At 43.0% G+C, this 24787-nt stretch overlaps 1 protein-coding gene across 1 annotated transcript in view; it reads right to left on the reverse strand.

Annotated features, from left to right (window-relative positions):
* LOC123346006 (heparan sulfate glucosamine 3-O-sulfotransferase 3B1-like) overlaps positions 1-24556 on the reverse strand; it is a 42937-nt gene extending 18381 nt beyond the window's left edge. Inside the window, exon 1 of the mRNA XM_044983186.1 lies at positions 23734-24556. Within this exon, the coding sequence (XP_044839121.1) occupies positions 23734-24278 (545 nt within the window). The 5' untranslated portion in view covers positions 24279-24556. The remainder of the gene's footprint in view (positions 1-23733) is intronic.
* Between the last annotated feature and the right edge of the window lie 231 nt (positions 24557-24787).

A 24787-nucleotide genomic window follows, 5' to 3' on the forward strand; every position in this document is an offset into this window, starting at 1 on the left:
ACTTTAACTGGAAGAGGCGGATGCGGCTCACGAGCCCCAATTTGGCCATGCCTGTACTATGGCCTGTGCTGTGCAGGAGTCAGACTACGTGATCACAACAGTCCCTTCTGGCTTTCGGCCAGTTTAACATCCCCTTATGATACCGATTTTTTTTTTTTAAATGCAATGAAGAGGCCTTCCTAGAATGAACCCCATCTTGTGTGCGCAGAGGGAAACCGGAACTAAAGCCAGCTGAACAAGGACAGATTCAACAGTTACAAGCAAGCCAACAAAACGAGGCAGGAGTCTGAATCGGTAAAATCTCATTCTCATCTAGCTGAGATGCGGTAATGGGAGAGATGTGAAAATAAACTTGGATCTCATAGGCTTTAGCTAGCTCAGAGCAGGCTTAAGGAAGAGGCTTCACTTGGAAGCAGTTTAAACAGCTGACTAAGAACATCTGAAAAAAAGTTTGTAGCTGCTAGAAAAAAAATCTAAGACAGCCCCAGCTGCACAGGGGCTGAGAAAAGGCTGTACAGATAATCAGTGCCACTTTGGGACCAGTTCTATCCCATGAAGTTAAGAGTTGTGCCATTGACTTCAATGGAGGCAGGACCAAGCACCTTCATCAGAGCTGCACCATTAACAACAAAACCAAACACACACACTTTACAATTCTGTTATTAGCACCATTTCTCTCCTGGTTAATGCCTTGTGATCAATTTCTCAGCATCCATCTTTGCACTGGACAGGGGGAAGGGGCATTAGTAGCCTGATACGACAACTTTATCACAGAGGAATAAGCCAGGAGAGGGCCAGTGCCTGATCCTGCAATGACAGCAGTTGCAACAGACTCATCTGTATTGCACTCTGCTATGGCCTGGTCTAAAAAGTCCTTGTACAGGTACAAGTATATGAGTGAGGGGTGTAATTCCCAGATCGCTACAGTTCCTAGCATGGATGCATTATCAGTATAAAGACTCCTTCAACTGGTATAGCTTATTCCCTGTCCTGTACAGGAGTAGCTACACTGATATAAAAACACCTTCACAGGATAACTGCGTCCATGCTAGGGGCAGCTGTGCCAGTACAATTAAAGCAAGACAAACTTATAGTGTAGACAAGGCCAAAGTCTTTCTTGTGACACCTCCTTTTCTGGAATTCCTTCCCCACATCTCTCCAACACAACACACCCCACCCCACCCCCAAAAAACTACTTCTTCAGATAGCCTGAACCAAGTGAAACTATCATTTGTGGATTTGCTTACATGAAACAATGGCAGTCTCATTACAACTCATTTGCACCTCCCCCTGGGGTCTGCAGTGGAAAATGGCTGCAAATGCAGATTACTATCCAGTTATCCAAAACTGCAGCAAATTCAGCAGATTCTGGAGGCCCTGGGCTGTAGGTTTTGCATCTTCTGCCAATGGTGGCATCTCAAACACCTATGCAGGGAATCAGATGAGAGCAGAGAGTGCCTGTCAGAATACACATCAAGATTTCACAATAAGCATTCTTAATATGGGGGGGGGGGAACAAACTGAGCCCTCAAACTGCTCTCACTTGGACTAGTTTGCTTCCTTCAAATCGAAGCACAGCACCATGTGGTCAGACAAGGAGTTAAAAACCAGTCACCAATCACTCATCTGTATGGTGTTTAAATTATTGCCTTCCCATGGTCTCAAGAGAGTCTACTTGTAACAAAAGTATCAAATAACTACAGGGTTAATAAGATGCTTGCTTAGAAGTATTTCCTACTTGTAGTCACACACAATGGATCCCTTAAAACATTAGGGTTTGGTATAATGGTGAGCCAAGTAATAAGTTTATGTTAACACTCTGGGGTAAAGGTATTGGCTGGAGTCAGTTGTCATAGAACCACTGAGGATCTGCTCTCAGGTCTCATACTACATGGGGGCCACTTGTGGATTTCCATTTGAAGCCAGTGTTTCAAGGAGGTGCATGGGTCCCTTTCTCACTAAGGAAGGAAAGGTAAATTCCATGGAACCTCCGGTTCTCATCCAGCTCTTCACCCTTCTGAATAGAACTAATCCAAAAAATTCAGCGAAAAACAAGACCACACACACTTTAAATTAAGGATTACAAATTTCTTCTCCCTGGTTTTCTGAACAGCTCTAAGGGCTCAGTCACACTGGCGTAATACCACTGACTTTAGCCAAACCCACTGAGCGCCATACTGTTCACTAGGTTTGCCCCTTTGGTTCAGATCTTATGGAGCTATGGTCTTGTGCCTCCCACAAGGGCATTAAAAATTCATGGATATTTTAATTGTAATTTTATTGTGAAGTGTCTGTACCCAAAGTTTCCCCTCCAAGTATTGAGCACACGCAGTGTGCCTGTCTGTCAGATCTTCACCCTAGAGGTAGCTGTAATTTCACTGATGTTATATGCTGGTCCTCAAAGATAATATCTTGCATTTCTATAGCACACTGTAATTGTGGGATGCCCAGTGAGATGACTCATGTAGGAGTCCAATCTGTCAAGCTTGGATGGGAGTTCCACATGCATCTAGTGGAGAGCAGAATCTACACAGTATGTATTATCAAACATTCGGCTGGATTTTTACATTAGTATCTAACCCAGCAGAGATCGCATCACATCAAGGTGAAGTGTCAAGAGCAGCAAAGCGACATTTAACACGACACGAGCACCTGTATCACAAGCAGCTGAATCACAAGCCGAACACTTCACAAAACTATTTAACAGAAGTGGCCTCTTCCAGAGTTACGAGCAAACAACTAACACCCTGCACTGGTAGGAAAATGAAAAATCTCTGGTTAAAAAAATGCAATGGTTGTTACTGAATCAACATAAATAGCAAATACTTTTCCTAACAACTAAAAACAATTAGACTTGGAAAATAGCTCACACATTACTGGGGCACCTTCATAATAGTAAAAGTGCAACAAACAGCTCCAGAAATTTTTTTATTTTTATATATAATGTTTCGGCAAGGGTGGAACTCTTGGAGTTTAAACTGGGGGGTGGGCATGACACGACAGGAGAATAGTGCTTTGGCCTTAAGTACGAGTGATGTCTCTGCAAAGAAACACTGCATTATTCTTGTGGTCTCACAGGTACCATTTGGGCTAAGGACATGGACACAAAACCACCATCTGAACAGGACAAAAGCGCCACTGTAATAGGCTCCAATTGACACTGGAGCTGGCAGTCACAACAGAGAGGCTAGAAGCTGAATGAGCCATGGAAAGTGAGCTCTCCTCTGTCCACGTAGTGGTGGTCCCTTCCAAGTGAGGGCATGGCCAGACTACAAAACTCATTCCAGTGGTTCACCCTTGAGTTACTCCCCCAAGTCAGCCTAGCACCATGTGCATGCTGCAGGAGAGCAAAGCAGGCAGGTGTGTATTAACCCTGCCTCTGCTGGATCTCCTAGTTCCAGAGCTATAGCAGGGGGAGCACAAAACTGCCTGTTTCATCTTTCACCAGGGTCAATTTCAGTTTAGAAAGCTCCCTGGCTTAGGCACCACACAGGTGAGTAACCACCACAAACAGGTTTTGCTCATTTTTTGTGTCTTAGGATACAAGGCTGAAACTAATTACCTAAATGAACCAAGCCCAAGTCCCTTTGTGAGCCCTTTCCGTGTTTGCCACAAGCACATACATTAATGCACTAATCTGTGTTCCTAGCACTCTGAGACAACTGGGCAAGAACTTGCACAGGTAACTATTAAAGCAGCTCAAAAAGTTTGCCATGAAACTGTATTTCTCACCACCTTGCCAAGTTTCCTCTAATAATGCCTAGCCTCCTGGTGCCTTGCCATTATGGCCATTGTCAGGAAGTACACTTCTAATCAATACAGAACTAACACCCATCCCCAGCCCCCTTTTTCTGTGCATAAAGGCATCCCACCTTCCACACTCATGGTTAGTGACTGATCCTGGCAAAGGCAGCGCTCAGTGGAATGTATTGTCTCATCTGTCCTCAGGGTGGGTGGGAGTCTTTAAAACCTGATGAACATTAGCCAGCTCCTGTATTTGATTAGAACAAGTGTCAGACATCCTGATAATGAAGCTGTACAAGCTCAGATTTGCCAGAGCCAGAAGATAATGGATTTCATGCCATGCTCAGTGCCTCCTGCGAAGTCTCTTGGGGTCCTCTTTCATTCAGTTGACTTCAGGCCTGGGGAAAAAGCCAATCTCTGAACAAGCAACATGCAAACAGGGCAAGTTCCCCTCAAGGAACAGCGTGAACGGGCAGGAACAATGCTGCATGGTCTGCAATGTGTGGAGCAGCTTTCTGGAAAGATGAGTACTTGACATGAAGTTCCTGTCGGGCTGAATCCCTTTTGTTCCCATCTTCAGCAGGAGATTCCTGCCTCCCCCAGGCCAGTTGTTTCAACCCTTGTGGGCTGCGTTCAGTCACTGGACTAGCAAAGGCCAGGCCACCCTTAACAGCCTCAACTCTTCCTCCCTCCACTGCCTCCTCCTCCTCCTCCTCTCACAATTAGTCTCTGCAATTCCAAATGAAAACAATCCCTTCCTCTTCAGACCCCCTTCTCCAGCCTGGATAAAAGGAAGGGGTGTTTTTAACTGCAGAAGTAGCCACGCTGCTGAGAAGAAGCCACTTAAGGAATTGTGTGAGGTTAAGACCCCTGAACGGGACTGGCTACAAGGTGGTAGCCATGTGACAGGCCTGCCACCCACTGGCTTCTTTATGGTGGCTAGGTGCTGAGAGAGGGAGGGTGAGCTCCCCCAACCCCCAGCTGATCATACAGGAGAACCAGCTTTTGATTCTTAATTTATCCAACAGCACTTCACTCTGCTGGGCTTAGCTGCCCTCCCTGCACCGAGCACCCTCGGTAATGAACTCCTATTTGGCTGTTGAATGGGAGCCAGTTTTACTGATGAATGCTGAGCCTGATTGGCTTCAGCATGCAGCAATGAAGGGAAATCCATAAGGGGGGGGGGGGGGAGGCTCAATGTTAAAAGCTAGAGACACTGTCAAAGGTTTTCAAGAGCAACTAGTGATTTTCAGGTGCCCAACCCGATACCTTAAAAAGGGACTCGACTTTCAGAGGGCAGGTGCTCGTTATCTTCTCCAACGCAAACCCTTGAAAGGAATCAAAGTTAAGCACCATGAGTCAGTTGCAGTAAGTCACTTTGCATTGCTGTGCCTCATTTTCTGCACCTGTAAAGTGGGGATAATAGGAGCCAAAGATTACTGGATGAAGCTATTCAGTGAATATTACATGTGATAACAAATATTTTATTCACTGAATTAGTTGTCCAGCAAAGATTTGGTCAGCTGGAGAACTGTCTGCATAACAAAAGTGAATTGCTGAATAATGACGTTTATGGAATACAACACATGGTTCGCATGCAACCAGCTGTGCTATTTGCCTACTTCCTACAAGTGCTGGAACGCTTACCGAGGTGTGCAAAGTGCTTTGAGATCCTTAGATGAGAGGCACTAGAGAAGTGGAAATGCTTATTAATCTGGATCTCTCTCCACAGTTTTAGCTCCAGATTGCGAGCCATAGGTGTCCTTATAGCAGAGGCTTGGCTGACCAGCTCTGCTGCAGGTTTTTCATTAGTCTAAAAACCTCAGCCAATAAAGCAGCTCAAGATGTTGATACATTAGTGAATTAATTGGATAGGCCTGCATGCAATAGATTCTCCCCCTCCAGGAGGGCCAGATGTTCTGCTCCCAAGAAGGATAGGTCTGTGGGGTTTTTTTTTAAACTAGGAGGGTGGGGTTGAAGAGGTCACTGTTTAAATCTCCTTTAACTACAATATGACCTGGACAGCATGTACTTGCACCAGGATGAACTACATTTGCCATGCTCTGGAATAAAAGATCTAGCAAATTAATACACTGTTGACCTCTGTGCTGATCCCTAAATGCATTTTAATACAAATGGGATTGCCTTCTCCAATCACTTACAATTGGATTTGTGATTACAGTCAAAGGGAGTAGCCACTGCATTAGATTAGTTTCTTTTGTTTACAGCCATGCTATCAGGTGCAGGGCATGTTTGGAAAGAAGTCTAGTGCTGGACGATCACCTCTGCAAAATCTACTTACCAAGCCAGCCCCCACCTTGTCCCTCCCTCTCTTCAACCTCCAAAAATAGAAAAAAGGTTAAAAAAAGTTATGACTAAGTTTCAGAAAGAGCACGGGATTGCTGCCCAGTAAAGTTACAAAAAGGTACAGCTTAATGAGACAAGAAGTCAGAAGCCTGCCATCCACAGACAAATCAGAGCTAAAACGTGCTAGATCAGATGAAAACAATTGACCTATGGCGAGAGTGAAACTCCCAGAGAAGTAGGACAGGTACCAATTAGAAACATTAAGCAGGTGTGTCTGCAGAACACCCCCTCCCCCCATTAGTTACAGGGGCTCGTGATCTTGGCGTAAATAGTAGATCCAAAATAGACAATCAACTCACTGCCAAGGGGTCTTTTAAGGAGGACTCAGCCGTAAAGATGTTCTCTGCTGTGTGTTCATGTAATGAGACCTACATACTTTAATGAAAGACTTTGCATTTCCATACCAATGATCTGACGGACTGAGTGAGTCTATTGGACTATCCACATGCACACACTCCTGTTCTTCTTGCTGTTTATTTCTGAGCTACCCAGATCATCTCTCTTTAAGACTAGCTACTCATCCTATTCACCAGGATAGATCACATCCTGCCATCTTCACTGGACACTATCAAATACATGGTTAAGGACTGATGGAGCCAGTTGGATACTTTGATTCTGTCCCATAACTCTAACACCCACCACATGCCTTCTCAGCTTTTTGCACCCAGAGATGGTACCTACATGGTGTCAGAACCTCATCCAATTAACAGCAGCCTAGCCACATTGTGGGATGGGTAAGTGTACAAACTCATACCTCTCTTTACTGTATCCTCACCCATAGCTCTAATAGAATTTTAAAAAATTACTCATCTCAAAATTACTCCTAAATCCTTCAGCCACAATTTTGTTATTAAGAACCCAGTGGGCTTGTATGCAAGAACTTAGTAAAGCCCAACTTAAATGACTCCTCCCGCCCCCGAAACACTGCTCAGTTTGAATGAGAGCCATTGTTATTCAGATTAAAGCAAGTGTCAGATTAACAAATCAATGGGCATATGAGATATAAGACTGGTTACCATTGAAGTCTTTCAAATACCCAAACATATGGATGAACCAAATCTGAATTGTAATTGACTCACCCCTCTTTGATCTTTCTACCCTACAGGCTCCCAAATGAGACAGTGCCATCAGCCTCCACACTAGAGCTGAGGAGTGAAAAGATTCCATTGTGAACCAGCCACATACAATGCCTATTCTCTCAGCTTCCGTCTGCTGGATGTAGATGTGCCGTGGCACTTATAATTGAGACAGATCAGCTCCAAAAAATCAGTGAGTAACAGAGCAGAAGAGCTCAACTGGGGTCATGTTACGTTACACAGAAATCATTTACAAACCCATCTAGTGCAAGGTATTTTCCAGAGATCCCACATACCACTTACAAGCGGTCCTCATGTGCACCCCAGAATTCCAATGGCTTCATCATTTTAAGCTGCACAGAGGAGCATCGTGCAGCAGTTTTAAACGAGGCTCCATGGCAAGCCAGTACAGGGGTTTGTGGTACTCATGGTATCTGAAAAGGCCATGCAGCAGCCAGCCCTTCAGTTCATCTTCCTGATTTTTCCACCCAGTTGCATACAACCAAGCACAGAAACAAAGGATGGAACTTCTAGAGTCACTGTACTTTATTATCCATTGCTAGCACTGACAATCACCAGGCATTCACTCCTCTGTGGCAGGCATACGACAAGAACCTAGCTAGGTTTCTTCAGTGCAATGCTTAGCGCTCTGTGTCAACCCAAGCAAATGGGAAAGAAATGCATGATTACCCTTTAGCCATGTTAAAATGCAGTCTCCTCCCAGCGGGTCCAATTCTGCCATCCTTATTCAAGTGGAAATCAATGGGGACTATTCGCTGAGTAAGGTACTACTCTACTTAAGTAAGGTCAGCAGAATCAGGCTTGCACAGAACTGTTCACCACCTTGTCCAGTGACATCCCATGCCTGGCTGTTCACATTGCTTCTATTTTGTTTAAGTCCATCATTTCCTGCAGTGGTTTTCTTTATTAGATGGAGTTTGGGGGAATTGGAGGGGGGGTTGCAGCTGAATTCAGGAGCAACTAAAGCATTGTCCTTCAAGCCATGAAAAAATACTTGGTTTTGAGTTTTGCAATGAACAAGGTTTTCCTGGGTTTGGGTAGAGGTGGACAACCAAAGATTTGAATCATATATTTTCATTATGTAAAAGTGGAAAGATTTCTCAATCAAGCCACATAACAAATATTTGCTAGGCTCAAAGTTTCAGGTTTCATCACCAACCCAATATCTGGGCTGGGTTTCCCCAAAGGTCTGCAGGAAACTTGCCAAATCCTTCAGCAATCACCAAATCCTAGAGAGACAAAAGGGAGGTTGTTTTTTTTTTTTTAAACCTTAAACCAACAAGTTTCCATCACTAGGGTTTTGTTGCATACCCTTTGCTACCCAATAACCTTGGTAACTGGGTCATGCAAAGATCAGAAACTCCTGCTCTCTATTAGCAGTATTTGGCATATGATCCCAAGTTCAGCAGTTTTGATTCCTTCCAGTAGAGGGCAATAATGCCACATACTATTCAGCTCCTTACAGGTACGGGGAAGGGGGGGAGGGGAGAAAAATCACACTAAATAGGTGGCCACAAAAACACAAATCAAACTAGCTAGAAAAGTTCACCAAAACTGAGACTTTATAGAGCTCCATTTATTGTCCAATACTGCAATCGGCTTAACACTGCCAGTGAAGTCTGATGATGAAATCTATAAGAGTTCTGTGTGTGGGGCAATTATAGGAGCTGGCATACAAGAATTGGGGAAAGATACACCACCTTTACTTTTTAAAAAAAAAAAAATCAGAAAATTCACAGGCTCTTAATCTGCTTTAAGACCACCTGGGCCTACTGTTTATATATAGCCGAATTAATTATACTACCTTTATCTGTGTGACTTCAGCTTTCTCTTGGGAGAGCTAATAGCTGTAATGTTAAAGAAACAGTTTGCCAGAAGTTAGCAACGTACAACATGGATATCTCACACACCCACACCCCGATGCTGCAGAAGCATCAGGGGAAAAAGGGCTCCACCTTCCACAACAGATCCAGGCAGTACAGAGGAAAGAGAACCTGTAATTAACAAGCTTAAGGACAGACAACTAGAGTTCTCACCCCATATCAGTTTGCAATGAGACCTGGCTTGAAATGCTAACCTGCTATTCAGTTTTATCTGAGCCTGATCCCTGGCAGGTCTGACAACTCCTCCCAAGGCATCGTTCCACTCTTAAACTTCCCCCTCCGCCCCATTAACTGGATTCACTCAGCCTTTCAGAAACACCAGACTGGCCTCCTGCTCACTCGCTACTAGAGCAGTGATAAATGGAAACAAAATTCGCTCTCAGAATTGTGTGTGTCAAATTCTAACAAACTGATGGCAGGGGGAAAAGAGACATTACAATCCCCTTCCACCCACTCCCACAGAAAGGTGTAAGAGCCAAATCAAAAACTTTACAACACTAATGAGTTCAGCCTGCAATTCTGCCAGGCAGCAGAGCACTTAGCATTCTGGTATAGAGATCTAGGATACAAAACATTCTGTTTAAGTGCATGGTTAACATAGGTTCACTTTCTATACTAGGATCCATCCATTAATTCCAACAAAGACAATGAATTAAAATGGACCCCAAAGATATAGCTAGCTCAAAATTTCTACAAGCTCCTCTGACTTAAAAGCCTAAGTCTCATTTTCAAAAGCGACTTTAACCAGTTAGCTGCTGAGAGTTTAGTGGCTTGAGGTAAAGTTTTCACTGGTGCCTCTATTGAGGAGCGCAAGTCATGAGAATTTCTGGGAAATCTTATCCCAAACCACTAAACTGTCAGGGACTAACTGATCTACAAAACCCCACCATCTAGCACATTGCAATGCTATGGGATCAGTGTTATAAAAATCTTTGGATTTATTAAGATAATATCAAAGGACGGACGAACAGGAAACATGCACCAATGCTGAAACTTAGTTCAGCCATTCAGTCCCATTTTTAGCGCTGACTCACCACTGTTACTCTGGAGTTACACCTGGTATAGCAGCTGCAGCCCCTGAGCACATAATACTGGATTGTGTGAGTAAGTCCAGGTTAAGGCCCATTTCCAGCAATGTTTGCATATCCCGGCAATGAGGGCAGTGTCAGAGTGAGGCGTTCAGACTCACTTCTGTCGAGAGGAATTGGGTTACTGATTGTAACTAAGAACAGGAATAGGCCCATCGTTTGTACGACACCACCAGCGTCATTTTATAATTTATTTGGCAACTAGTTTCCTGGGCATAAAACATAAGATATATTTTTACAAAGACAAATGTTGATGTTTAAAGGCTAGGATACTTAGCCTACTTACAGGAGAACCTGAAAAACGTCTGTTAGTCTATAAGGTGCCACAGGATTCTTTGCTGCTTTGACAATTCTTAATTATTGATTTGAAAACTCATTAGATGGTAAAATGAAAACACCTCTATTTGGTCTTTGCACATTTCCAAATAAATATTTAAGAGTTAAGTGTGGCAGTGAAGTCTATTAATAAGCACTTCATTTTTTGTTCGCCATTGGCCTAACGCTGCACTAAACACTGGAGAAATTACAGAATTATTTGTTACTTCACTGATGTTACTCCAGGTTTATGTCACTGTTATTGAGAGCAGAATTGGTCCAAAGTTGCAAGGTATTTTAGAATCCTATGAAATACTCTAAGTTTAAAAATGGAATGGTGCTTGTAAAAATAAGTGAATACCACACACATTGATATAATGTTTTCTTTTGAATGGTTTGTTAACTAGTCACTAATTTGCATAATCCAATAATCCGCAAATGATCTCCTGGTCATCAGTGCAAATTATTGGTTCCACTGAAGAGCTATACATATACAATACATTTTAATGTCATTAAAACTATTATTCACCTCCCTGGAGACAGATTACAGCTTTGCAAAATAGTGGAGGTTATTTTTTACATGATGCAACTAGCCTCGAGGTGTCCCCCCCTTTTTTTAAGCACTCATTATGCAATAACCATTACAAAAGCTAAGGGTTGCATATAGTTATTGCAAAGTGTATGTATATATTCATGCCCACAGAAATAGGTGTGATGGACCCAATCTTGCATTTCTTACTCTGTCAAAACCCTCACTGTGACTGAGGACTTCAAGCAAATATTTTGCAATTACCATGCATCAGGTCCTAATGTCTACAGCTCCAGTGCTGGCTCTTAAAAAGCGTATCCCCTCATTACAGTTACTTACATGTTAAAGGTATTTTTTGCAAGAGGATTTCAAGTGCCGATTCCAGGGATACTTGGTTCTGCTCGTCACAGGGCCAGTCGTGCAGCAGTGCAGGATCAGGCCCTGTAGCAAGGAAGATCAGAACTTAATCATCCTCTCCCGTACCTTCACAAACATGCCAGTCTCACTTAACTGATAGAACAAGCAATTGAGTACTGACCAGCTAGGAATCCGTACTAGAGTAGGTAGCACATGCCAATCTAAACAAATACAATTGAGTTTTCCAGTGGGAATTGTGCTCCTAAAAATCATTTCCATACTTTTTGAAATCCAACACAGTGACGCTGAAATGTTGCCTTAGTAGACCTGCCAGATTAGAGCCCTGATCTTTTAGGACTCATCCTTAATAGCGTAAAAACGCACTTATACAAACAGTCCCACTGATTTCATTGTGAGGACTACTGGGGCAAGGCTTTGCAAGAGCCCCGTTATACCTAGTTAAGCACAATATTAAATTAGCCACTTGTCAGTTTAGATGGAAGAATCAATTTAGGGGGCGGGAAGGGGGGAATTTAGTACAGTCTGGGCCTTGATCCTTAGCCGATATAAACTGGCACTTTTTAAAAAAGAAATAATTTGTAAAAACAGTAAGTGGCTGAGGAATCTGGGCCAAGTGCAGTACCCAACGCCAGTTATTTGCACTAGACTGGATTTCAGGTTGATTTACTGATAATCCAGGATGCTATTGTGCACCAAAGGTTGTAGAAATTCAGTTCTCTTACAGCTTTTCCTTGCTGTCCCTAGACAGACACCCTGGAGGCCTGGGGACAGGGTGTTCTGGGGAGAAGGATTCTGGTCCTAAACATTGTTGCTTCCACTGGTCCATCAGAACCCAAGCGTACTGACCTTCAGAGCAAGTTGCAAAATACATCATTTTGGGGCAAGTGTTTGCCTGGCGAAATTCTTTTAATGGCAGCACAAGGCTTGACAAGGGCATTGTTTGTGACTGATCAACTTTAATATGTTCATTTTTAACGTTCCATGTCATGGTAATGGGTGCCTGACAGTCAATTAAATATTGTCATTGGCAACAAAAATTGAGATGGGAACCTGCTTAATTAAACGTGTTTTGCCCAGCATAAAAGCTTTCTTCCCTCCCCATTTACGCTGTGCCTAACAACCATGCTCTGTACAGCTGATCTGCATCAAGTCATGCATGTACTATGGATATAAAAAGGAATTTTCATAAGCTATTCATTACTCCTGTGCAGCATCAAATCTTCTGCCTCGTGTTTAATATTTGGTTTATCTAGTAACCAATATTGCAGTCTATTGGAGTGCTGCTAGTCATGTGAATCAAATTGCATGATCAGATCCTTAGAAGGTGATGTTAAAAAAAAATCCCATTTAGATTGGAACACGCGGGGGGGGGCAGATTTTGCTATCACTCATGTCTTTTGATGTTCTTTCCAAGCTTTTTTAAATTATGTGTAACATTACAATCCAATTCTGTTTTAGTGACGTTACTTGTAGTGATTTTAAACTTGCAAAGAGATGTGAAATTGTTGGGAGCATAAATGAGAGCAGATAAGTCAACTTCTCCACAATTTAGATTTCTGGGACTGTTTTGAATGTAACACTGTATATTAAACTTTCAAGCACAGTCACACAGGCATCACTTCAGTCACTCCTCAAACACCACATGCTGACAACAGGTAGCAACTGATAGCTTCCTGACCTTCTCATTAAACTGCCGAAATAACATGACCTGGTATTTGGACATATGGGCTCCAAAGAACAACACTGTCCAACACAGACCTGGCCTATTAATTATCCCCCCCCCCCCCCAACTAGTATTCATGCCAACACAAGAGGTGAGTGTTCATGTTGAAAGATGACTATACTTCGTTCTTACTACAACGAGCCCAAGGTCTATGCGGTTATTCCAGCCTAAGTCAGCTGAGCAATTAAAGCCTGCTCTCGGCAAGTACTCAACACCCTCAATTTTGTTTCTTTTTGACTATGATGGTACTCAGCACTTTGCAGGGTAGAAAATAAAGAACTGTTTAGGCAGTATAACACATTTAAAAATAAAAAAAGTTTGGCACCTACATTTTTCAAATGACAATGAAAGCCTTCAACCGCCCAGAAAGCAGCAGAAGATATTCAACTGCATAAGTTAAAGAGTTCACTGTGTGCACTTACATAAAAAATAAATAAATAAAAGTTATGGAGCACCAGGGATTTTCTTCCAATTATTTTGATGCTAATTGCTAGCATAATGTTCCATGACATGCCAGAGTATCGCACTAATCAGATTAGCCAGGCAGATCCACCACCCAAATAAGTCTCACACACACCCCCGAATGCATGGTCAACTTTGAAAAAAGTTCAACAACTCAACAGGTGAGGCTATGAAACCTGATCACGGCAGACAATGTAGCTCCTCTCAGCATCGTGCTGGGAAGAACTCATCACGTGCGTCATATCAGGCAATGTGCTTGAAACAGAGTAGCGCACTGAAAGCCCAGCAACACGAATAATCTTTGCCATCTGTTTGAACAACTCAACCCTCCTCAGATCTAAAGGAATGATCCCACGCAAACACAAGGGCCTTGCTGACTGATCATAGCAGTCCACCCCTCCTTTCTGGGGCCATTTTCTTCATAACTCCACACAGTCACTAAGACAATGTCATTTGGGTCTGTCAGGATCTGACTGGAGGCAATAAGTGCCTTGCAGAGCTTTTTTTTTTTTTAAATAAAAAGACACAGAAGTAGTGATAGTCCCATTTAAACTCCTATTGGGCTCTTGCCTGCAAACGTTAATGAGTGGGTGGGAAAAATCCCCCTCGACAAATGATTTTTTTTGGTACTGATTTAAACCAGTACGAGGCAAGCTGAATAATAGTGTGATTTCTTTTTGAAAGAAAGAGAACAAAAAGATCCCAAAGGGATAAAAAATGTTAAGGAGAAGCCATCCAAAAAAAAAAATGAACAAAAAGCCTTATTTAAAAATAAATTGTAGCTTTCGTTCCAGTTAAGTGCAACTCAACGACATTTGCTAGAGAAGCTTGCCTTCTTTGTACAGATGCTATGATTCGTATGTTTTTTAATCAAAGGAATTCAGGTCCAGTCCAGGTCACTCTGAAGTTTATCGTAAGAGACCCCTTGCATCCTTAAAAGCAAGATCTTGCAAGGTTTGAGTGCCCTCAGAGATGCTGTCAGTGGTCGTGGAGGGCACTCAGCACCTGGCTGCACTGGATCTTGTTGCTTTATCAATAGTTCGCAAAGATATACTGTAAGAGGTGTTGGAACCAGACACTTGTTACCACTGTAAAGCCGGAATTTATATTGCTGCAGCAACCATGGGTGAAATCCCAGCCTCAGTGAAGTCAATGCAAGTTTGCTGTTAACTTCATTGGGGCCAGGATTTTACTCTAGATCACTAATAAACCACTCGACTAAGACAGACTAATTATCCCCCCACCCCCTTTTCTGATCTGACTAGGTACTCGGAGGCACAACAGGACAATTTGCTCATTATGGCAATTGTGACATTCCTATGGTAAGGAAGTTCACGGCTCACCAAGTCTCTGCAGAGTCACCGTGAAGCAGCACCCTAACACAATGGAGATCCTCAACTGGGATTCCTTAAGTGCCAAGTTATCCAAGAAGATTTTTATGAATGTAGTTATTACCATGCTTGAAATAGAGAAACTACATGTAACCAGACAGGCCCATGAACCTGCAGCCACAACTGTCACTAAAGTCAGAAATTAGGGACTCAGCACTTGCAGGAGGATCACACCCTAAAACTTGGCTTTCCAAGGCAAGGATTCCATCAGTTTCTGTCCAGAGCACTGTACATTATGGTGCTATTATTAAGATTACAGCACTAGGACACTTTCCAAACACAGACAAAGCCTACAATCTGTTAGTCTAAATAAAAATTCAGTGGGGGACTAGGGATATTCAGCACATTGCAGGAGGTGCTTGGCACTGCAGCAAACCGGCCCTACGGCAGAAAGAAAAATTATTAAAAAAACAAACAACAATCCATCAGGCAGTATAAGTTGTCTCACAATAAGTGTAACAGACTTCAGTTCTGTTACACTTATTGTACTACACTTAATAGTACTATTAAGAGTATTATTACTACCCCAAATAAAAAGGAATCCAATAATAAAAATACAGAGAAAATAGTTCAAAATATCAGGGAACTGATATTCTAGACTTGCAAGAAGTTGAGTTTTTTGGCAGTCCTGTAAGGCAGCAATTGCACTATATACCAGACCACAAGAGGCTATTCCCTTGCCTCTCCCCACCACAAACACACAAGGTTGTTAATGCTGCACACTTCAATTTTTTAAGACAATCTCAAAGGGGAAGCTTATTAAATATCAAAAATTCCATACACTACTTATAATTAGTTTGCAGTAATGGCTGGATCTTATTTCTTTTCTGTCATGGTAAATATTCTCATTTGAAGCAGCTAACATGCTGCATTAATTACCAGAGAAAATGCAACATGCTTACAGAATTCATTTCTATTGGATCTCCAGCTATCTTGCTATTGAAAATCCATTCAATTTTTCCCTCTTATCGCTTTGCTGCTTCAGGGACTGTATTTCCCAACATCTGATTTTGCTTTATTTTTGCAGCAGAAAAAGTGAAACCAAACATGATTTTCAACAACCCCTTTACCTTGCAAACAATTAAGCAGAAGAAAAACAAAAGCCACCATTTTGCCTCTCCTTCAAGTCAATATACCATATAATTTAAAAAGGAACAATTCAGACAAAAAAAATATGATATATTAAATACTATCAGTCACAAATACCATTCCAGAATGGAAACTTATCTAGATAAGCAAGTTCTATAGAAAGTTCTGTCTTGCATGAGTCAACAGAAACTTTTTAAAAAACAAAAACTGTTTTTTAAAGTTGTCTCTCAACTAAAACAAAGTACCAATTCCTCAAAGATCTACCACCACCCCAGGGTTAAATATTCCTATTAGCATATTGCTAGGAAGAACTATACCAAGAAGAAGTTTAAAAACTGGACAATTGGATTTGTGCAACAAGGACTCAATCCTGCAAACACTTATGCATATGAGTAACTTTACAAATGCAAGAGGCCCCATTGACTTCAGTGGGGCTACTTGTGAATAGTTTTAAGTGTTCCTAGTATCAGAATATAAGGGATAGTATGTATATAGCTGAACAGTGAGCAATTTATATTTTCTGGTTATGCAAATGATAAAATAGGAAATTTTATCATTCAGCTATAGCTCTTTATCCTTTTTGACATTAACTTCAATTTAAAACATTAATAGAGATTATGGAAATATGCAGGACCTTGAAAAGTGCTGAGGCTCAGTCAAATCTGTGGGAGTTTGGAGACAATATCTTATTTCTAACTTATATCGTCAAATCCCTTTAGCTTACTTGGATCAGAGTTGGAAATTTACAAAAAGTTATTTTTAATGAAAAAAGTGATATGCTGTCAGATTTTTAGTTTGTGACATTTATAAACTGTCAAGCTGTTTGGCAATTGCAGTGTTCATTTTCCAATTGCAATATTCGTTTTTAAGTGCTAAACTTAGCCCTCTGTCTTGCAAACACTTAAGCACATGAATAACTTTCAAGTATAATTTGCAAATGTGCCTAGTGATTTAGAAGCTAAAATCCTTTAAAAAAAGTGGTTCTTAAATTCAATCTCAAGCCATTTTGGTGACAAAGTTTTACAAGTAATCACATTCCATTGAAATCAATGGACCCACTTGCATAAGCAAAGTTACATAAGTACATAAGTGTTTACAAGGTAAGGGGCTCGAGCTCCCACAGAAGCTTATTAAAAGAATTTATATTCCAATGAATCGCTTCAGAATTAATGTGAATAAATTGAATACTGGCATTTCCAAACGTAAAGCAAAAATATGTCTTTTAAATATTGACAGTCTCCCAACTCACTGCATCTGGGATAACACTTATGATTAAGTTACTTTTAGTTATTTTCCTCCCCCTTCACTTGTAAAAGATTAATCAACCATTTTATGGTCTAATTTAGGTGCCTAATTAAAAACAGAGTTCAACACCTTCAACACCATTTTTGCTAATAAATCTTGACAGCTCTTCTGTTTTGTAACATGCAGGTTCTCATTTCAGAATACTGTATTACAAATGCAGTTTGCTTTTTTATTTTACCTTAACTGCTGTAGGGTTGGCAGTACGTGGTTGAAATCCCAGAATTGATAGCAAGAGATTTCAAAAGAGACTTTAGCTAGATTGTATCTCCTCCTCCTCCTCCCAGTAACCACTGCAGCATACATTGTGACCTTATTTTATGTTTTGCTAACAGCAGTTGGAGGGTGGGAGTCTCTCTCTCTCAAAGTGCATTCAAATTAAAATTTGGAGAGCTTGAAATCTTCACAGCTGCTACCTAAACTCACAGGGTTTCAAATTTAACTCTGTTTACAAATTTTGTTTAGTATTCCTTTATACTGGGGAAAAAGTTTCTTTAAGTGTCTGTATTTTGCTAATCTTGATTTGAAATATTCATGCAAATCTTCACCATGCTCCTACAGGCTCCTTATGCACATGCTTAATGCTATGCAACAGTAGTTCCATTGGATCCAAAAGAGACTACTCACATGTGCAAAGTTAAGCAGGTGCTTGCAGGAATATGGTTTTTATAAAGCCCGGATTGCCGCTCTCTAAGGCCCCAATCCTTTAAACTCTATAGTAGTCCCACTGCCTCCTTGTGTGGAAATTATTTGTGTGCTTTCAGGATCAGGCCCTAGAACTGTAGATTTTAGAACTGAATAACTCCTACCTCCAACCATGCAATTCCAGCCCCACTGCCATTGAAGTTAGTGTTCATAAATCTTCTATTGCTCTGAAACTCCACCCACATAACACTGAACCTGGTATCTAACCAGTTTTACCCCCATTAATGCAGTGTAGTTAATTATCTTCATTCTGCTTCCCAAAATGACTAATCTGAGCAATTTCTCAGTGGTGAAACTGATCCTGTGAGAGAGATACTAGGAGAATTAGTGTATGAACTACTTAATGCCAAAGTTACAAAATGAATGCTCCCCTAATTCATACAGATCTAACAACCACCACCACCACCATGTTCTGTCACAGGGTACACAGCAGATCCTGTAGTGATACCACTATAATTTTTAGTATGGTCAAAATAAAGAAAGATTTGGTTCTGCTAAGACATTCACGCTATATAGTTGTGTTTCAATAGCAGAAGAGTATTTAAACATCCTAAATATGTGAAAGCAACATGCAAAATCTTGAAAGTTAAGCGGAGGAAAAAAAGTAGTGTTCAGAAGCTGAGTAGTATTCATGCTTTGTATAAAATATTTCAGTTTTAAGTTTACTATTAAAATCTTAATTTGTAATTGACCTGTAGCTATAATTTTAAGCTTTTTTCCTCTATATTGAGGTTATTTGCACTATAGATACAGATATTAACTAAGTATTTTCCCCTCTTAGATTAGCAAACATGTTATCTACTGATTTGGGGAGGTGGAGGGGGCGGGAAGAATCATTCAAAACAAGAGCTTTTAATTAGTATTTCCACCTCATCTTCAACAGCATGTCAGCTCTGAGGAAGTGATCTGGGATAGCATGAGAGTGAATAAAGTAGGTAAAATCTGAAGCACTCCAGTCGTAGTCTAAAGCAAACCTGATTACGGGGACAGATGACTGTTTCGTTTCTTTTCTCACAGCAGTCCTGAATCATCACAGCAAACAGAAGGGGGGAAAAACATCCCCCAATCAACATCTTTAATGAGCTTCATCACCCACAAATCTCTTTTGTTTAGGTTAATGGTGCCTTGTTATGCCAAGTGGAACTACAATTAAATTCTGATGCTTAATGCAAATCTCCTCCTCTGCTTTGCCACTGTAGCTCTTGGGATTATCAAACTATAAAACCATTACCCACTTAACTGGTTGTGAGCAGTGCAGTTTGTGCCGAAGAGACAACCTGCAACATTACAGCCCCTCAAGTCTACCTTAGAGAAGTCAGGCAATAACTTCTTTCTGAATATCCTAAACAGACAACATGAGCCACATGGTATATATAGTCTAAACCTTGATCTAGGGTAATAGATTCCTCTTCCATTCCCTCCTATTTTAATAATGTTATGAGCAGAGCACCACCACTGTTTATGTGATGTATAAATACAAGTCATCCTTATTTATGGGCTAGGTTGTTGCATTATTTTTCATAACCCCTGCAATAATTTAAGTTACCACTGCTTTGAAACAAAACAGGGGATTCAGGAGTGCATTAATAATGAAGAGTTATAGAAAGGCAAAAAAAATCTTTTCATCTATTTTTTAATCCTATTGGTTCTGGGGTGGGGGGGGGGAAATAGACCCTAGTTTAGAGTTTACAGTACAAATGCATACACTGAACATTTATTTTAATTTGATTTAAATTGAATTCCCAAGTTTGAATAATTTTTTGGATTAATTAGGTTAATAGGTTATCAGTGATCAGACCTTACACCCAGAGCGGATTGTAGGAGGAGCAGAGAAATGGAGGTGCATGACTGAGCACAGGGGTGGGAGAGAACCCAGCATTTTTATAGGGGTTTACATCTTTCCAGGCAATTATCTTGCCCTAGTTGCAGTAGGATCCTAATGCTGCTCTTTCAGCAGAGATTAGTGTAGAAGTTAATGTTTCTTGTCACCCTGACAGTTTTGCTCATTAATTTTGTGTTTAGTTTGGGGAGGATATTAAAAAACAAGAAAGCAAGGGAGTTAAAGCAGGTTTCTTTAAGGCCAGAGTAGTGCTAAGATGACCAATCTCCTCTTATGCTCTACTAATGAAATTGCTAATGAACTGCTGAATAAACAACAAAACAAAAACTTGACACGTTGGTGCTCTGAATTTTGTTGTTGGAATCTTCTTTTTAAAAAAAAATCTTCCACTGTTATCACCACCACCCCTCTCAAAAAGTCCTAAACACATACCTAAAGTGACTAATAGACTTTGAATGGGCCAGATCCCATAGTCTTAACACAGAACCCCCATTAACTTCAGTGTCTACTTATGGGTTTCAGGACTGAATTAAAATAGATTTTACTTCTGTACCATGTCCCTGAATGAATGAGGGAAAGATTGAACCGAAGAGGATAGCTAGTTTGGTTTGTTTTATTGCAACAAAATAACCAAGTATTTCTGTTTGCTGGACTCCACCACCTCTTTGAAATCAACAAGTACCCATTCACTTAAAAAAACAGCAAAGAATGAAATATACAGTACTAACAGGTTTTGTAACTAACATCCCTAACAAACCCTATGGGTGCTACTGGATTTTTCACTTGGTTTACAGTTTATTTTTTTCCTTTCCCACCAAATGTTTTCCAGCTGACACAGATTATACCTTCACCTTTCTTCAGGGATTAAATTAATTACTCCAATTCAAATGGAAACATTCCTTAATTTAATAGAGTCACTGTTCTGGAGTTAGAACATTATATGCCTGAATATGTTTTCAAAGGCTAACCAGATTTAGAATTAAGGATTTTTTCCCCTCGAAGAAAAAAAAAAGTGAACCTACAACTACAAAGCAGTCAAGTATAAAATAAGTGTGAAGTTCGTGATTTACATTATTTACTGCAAGACAATCAAATCTGACTATTGTAGAATTAGACAACTGATTTTGTTTAAGATACACCCAGGCTTCTTTATACATAAAAATCGGAGGTCTATATATTTAATGACATGTGGTGTGTCTATAGAAAGTCACAATCATAGCTTTACTAGATAGGCCTGTACACTCACGTGCATTTTAATCTCTAGCTAGTTATCGATCCCTTCCCTTCAACGCGAAATCGGGGCTAGTTCTCGATTAGTCAGATTCCATTGTCTCCTAGGATTTAGTGGAAGTTATTCGCTTTCCATTTGTCATAAAGCGCCAAAAACTGGGCTTTGCAGGAATCGTGCTCGCAGCTTAGTTAGTGAAAAGGGAACCAGGCAGATGAAAGCTGCAGGTGAACTGCCTCCTCCTTTCCCCCCCGAAGTTGGGCTAACTTTCCTCCCCTGGATTTTCTGTACAGATCCGTCACCTGCCGCTCGGTGCCCCCCCGCCACCCCAAACACCCCTGTAATGCAGCTCCAGGGTAAAGCAAGTCGCAGCCTGGGACATGGTGCACAAGATGCCTATCATCATCCGGCAAAATTCAAGAATCAAGAAATAATTAGGGGAGGGGAAGAGGACAATCAAAGCACTTTAGTCTCCCGGGAGCTGCATTTTCTCTCTTCAGTCCTTCCCTTCCACACACACTTCAAGAAATTGTAAATTTTGTTCTTTGGCGATTTTTTCCACTCGTATTTGTTCTGAAGTCAGGACTTTTTAGAACCATGCTGCCAAAACAGTTTCAAACAAAATTCAGAGACACCACGCTGGCAAGAGACACACACCAAACACGCCCGTGTTTGGGCACCACAAGGCAAGCGGGGTGAAAGAACAAAGCGTTAATACGAGACCGTTGCTCTCCCATTGCTGTTCAGCTCGGCTGAGCCCCAACGAGTCGGACCGCAGAAGTTAAACGGAACGCGGTGCAAAAATGACACGAAGCAGCGGCAATATTTCAGGAACTCTACCGATGGGATTATTTCTTTCCCAACTCCGCGAGCAAATCGGGCCCAGATTATCCAACACTATGGGGCTAATCTCATTTAAACTAATAATTTACTGCAAACTGGAGTTTGCACCTCAACGCCTTTAAACACCGGCTCACTATAAAATAAAAATCTACCACGGGAGCAGCTGCGATCAGTCTCAGTCCAGAGACACTTTACAGTTAAACGCTTTTCTGCGAACAAAAAGGATCTGGTGCATCTGAAGTATTCCCCCCCCCCTAAACTTTTCGTGATCAAAATGTATTTTAAGGCCCCCCTAAAGCAGCGTTTTATTTTGTTTTATCGATAAAACCAAACAACGTGTCTTGCAAACGTTCAGAGAAATCTGGATTGTTTCGAGTTAATGCGGAGCGGTACCGGAGTTTTTGATCGATTCCCTTTTGCAAAGAAGGAGCCGAGAAGGGTCTGATGCGCTGGAAGAGATGCTGCAGTGTCCCTTTCTTCCCAACAGAGATCACTACATCCCTGCTCCATGAAACCCCGTCTTGCCAAAGAAAACTACAGGCGCCAAAAATACATGCGAGGAATTGAAGTCGGGGGCACGTTTATGTGGATACTGGCAAATGCCGAACCTAAAAACGCAGCTATTGGTGAAACGGTACAAGATGGGAAGGGGCACCTGCATTGCCCCATCCGTCACGACAGCAAATAACTTTCCATCTTCTAAATTATGGGAACTTTCCCAGCTGTTTTATCTGGGATTTTTAATCAACAGCTGAGCTGCCTTCAGGAAACCGAACCGGGACACAGCACTCGACTTGTTGTTAGTCAACAGCCTGACCTGGAACATCAATCCGAACCGTTCGGGGTAATCTTACAAATTATGGGCAGACCCTGCTCTTGCAGAAATCCGTGGCCCAGACGGCTATTGCATGAAACAGCAGCAGAATCTGTGCGCCCGATCCTTCGATAAGCCAGATACCCCGATTCCTTCGCCGATTTGTTAGAAACAAAGAACGGGTCTAATCAAAGTGCTTCCCCTCTGGGGCAGTCCCCTAGTGTAGCTCGCCCCCTCATGCGGGGATAGTAGAAAGTAGCTGAATGGTTCTCCAGGATTCACATTTAATTGGAGGGAGAAGTCACTATTTTATTTTAATTTTTTTTGCAATTTCTATATCGCTTTAAGAGAGAAACAATCCCACCTTCCGATAGCAGAGCGGTAAAGCCACTGCACAGCAACTGGAGAAGAAAAATAAACTTTCTAAGTATTTTTTTTCCTGGAGTCTCTGCGGTAATGGGAATCCCCAGGGGACATCTCATTTTTTGTTTTTTAAAGGCAGAACTCTACCCATTTCCACAGAGTTTGCAGGACATCTTGTCCGGCTGGAGAAATTAGAAATGGAAAAATACACACTGGATGGGTCTAGCATGGGCCAGGGCAAAAGCCAACCCGGAGCCGCACCTAATTTAGACCCTTTTCTGCTGCAAAGAGCGAAGTTAGGGAAAGCTCCGGGAGCAGCATCTCTTGCATGTTCAGAGTTGGGGGAGGAGGGGAGTGACTCCTGCTGCTGATCTGAGGCTATAAATTATGGATCTGTACAAAAGGTGTAAGTGGAACCCCCCTCTCCCCTGGAGGGGGAAATGAAGCAGAAATGGCCCGGAGGGTGAGGAAGGTGATTTATGGGTTTGGTGCAAGTGACCCCGGAGGGGTTAACTTTCAATCACGCACACGCATCGGGAGGCACAGGGAGGGGTGGGGGCAGGGGGGGGTACCTGTACCAGGCGAAGCCCTGCTCGTAGTTGCGGTCGAAGAAGTGGGGCTCGGCCCCCACGGCCCGGATGTCGGGGTGCACCCGCAGGAACTCCAGCAGCGCCCGCGTGCCGCCCTTCTTCACCCCGATGATGATGGCCTGCGGCAGCTTCTTGGTGCCGGAGCCGTTGAAGAAGCTGGAGATGGGGCTGGTGGGGTCGGGGGCCGCGCTCTGCTCCTCCCGCGGCTCCGAGGGGGAAGCCGCGGCGGAACCCGCCAGCCCCTTGGCTCCCCCGGAAGGCGCCCGGCGCAGCAGCTTGGAAAGCACCTGGAGCCCCTCTCCGTGCGCTCCAGCGGTGGCGGCAGCCTCCCCAGCGCCGGCAGCGGCCGCGGGCCTCCCCGCGAGGCCGGGCACGGAGGCGCAGGAGCCGGCGCACGAGTAGAACATGTAGAGCCAGAGGAAGAGCATGATGCAGAGCAGCAGGAGTTTCCGTCTCACCGGGAGCAGCGGCGGCGGCGGCTGCAGGGCGCTGGGCGCATCGAGGCAGCCGATCAGGCGCTGTCCCATATGCCCGCCGGCGCGCCGGGCAGCATGGCTCAGCGCACGGGCACCGCCGCGGGGAGCCGCGCTGGGCAGCGCATAGGCGGGCTGCGCTCCCCGGGAGGGACTAGCGCGGGGAGGCGCGGGGCGCCATGCTGCGCTCCCCGGGGCGCACGGCCACTGCCCCAGGGCAAGTCACTCAGCGGGCTCCGCGCGGCGCGCCCAGCAGCAGCGCCGCCTCTGCCCCAGCGCCCCGCGGCTGCTCCCCGGGAGCGTGCGTGCGACCGGCCCCGCGCAGAGCCTCCCCCGGACTGCCCGGGCGCCGGCCTCCAGCGGGCAGCCCCTCAGCCCGGCGAGGAGGGGTGGGAAGCGGGCGCCGGTGACAGGCAGCCCCGGTGGCCTATAAGAGCCGGGCTCCCTATGCTAATTAGCCCCATTTGTTGATCGCAAGGCAGCCAACGGGAGTGCAGGCTGCTCCGGCGGGGCGGGGCGCCGGGGGCGGCTGGAGGTGATTAGTGATTCTAATTGGCTAATGA

Source organism: Mauremys mutica, chromosome 12, assembly GCF_020497125.1.
Source record: "Mauremys mutica isolate MM-2020 ecotype Southern chromosome 12, ASM2049712v1, whole genome shotgun sequence".
Lineage (NCBI taxonomy): Eukaryota > Metazoa > Chordata > Testudines > Geoemydidae > Mauremys > Mauremys mutica.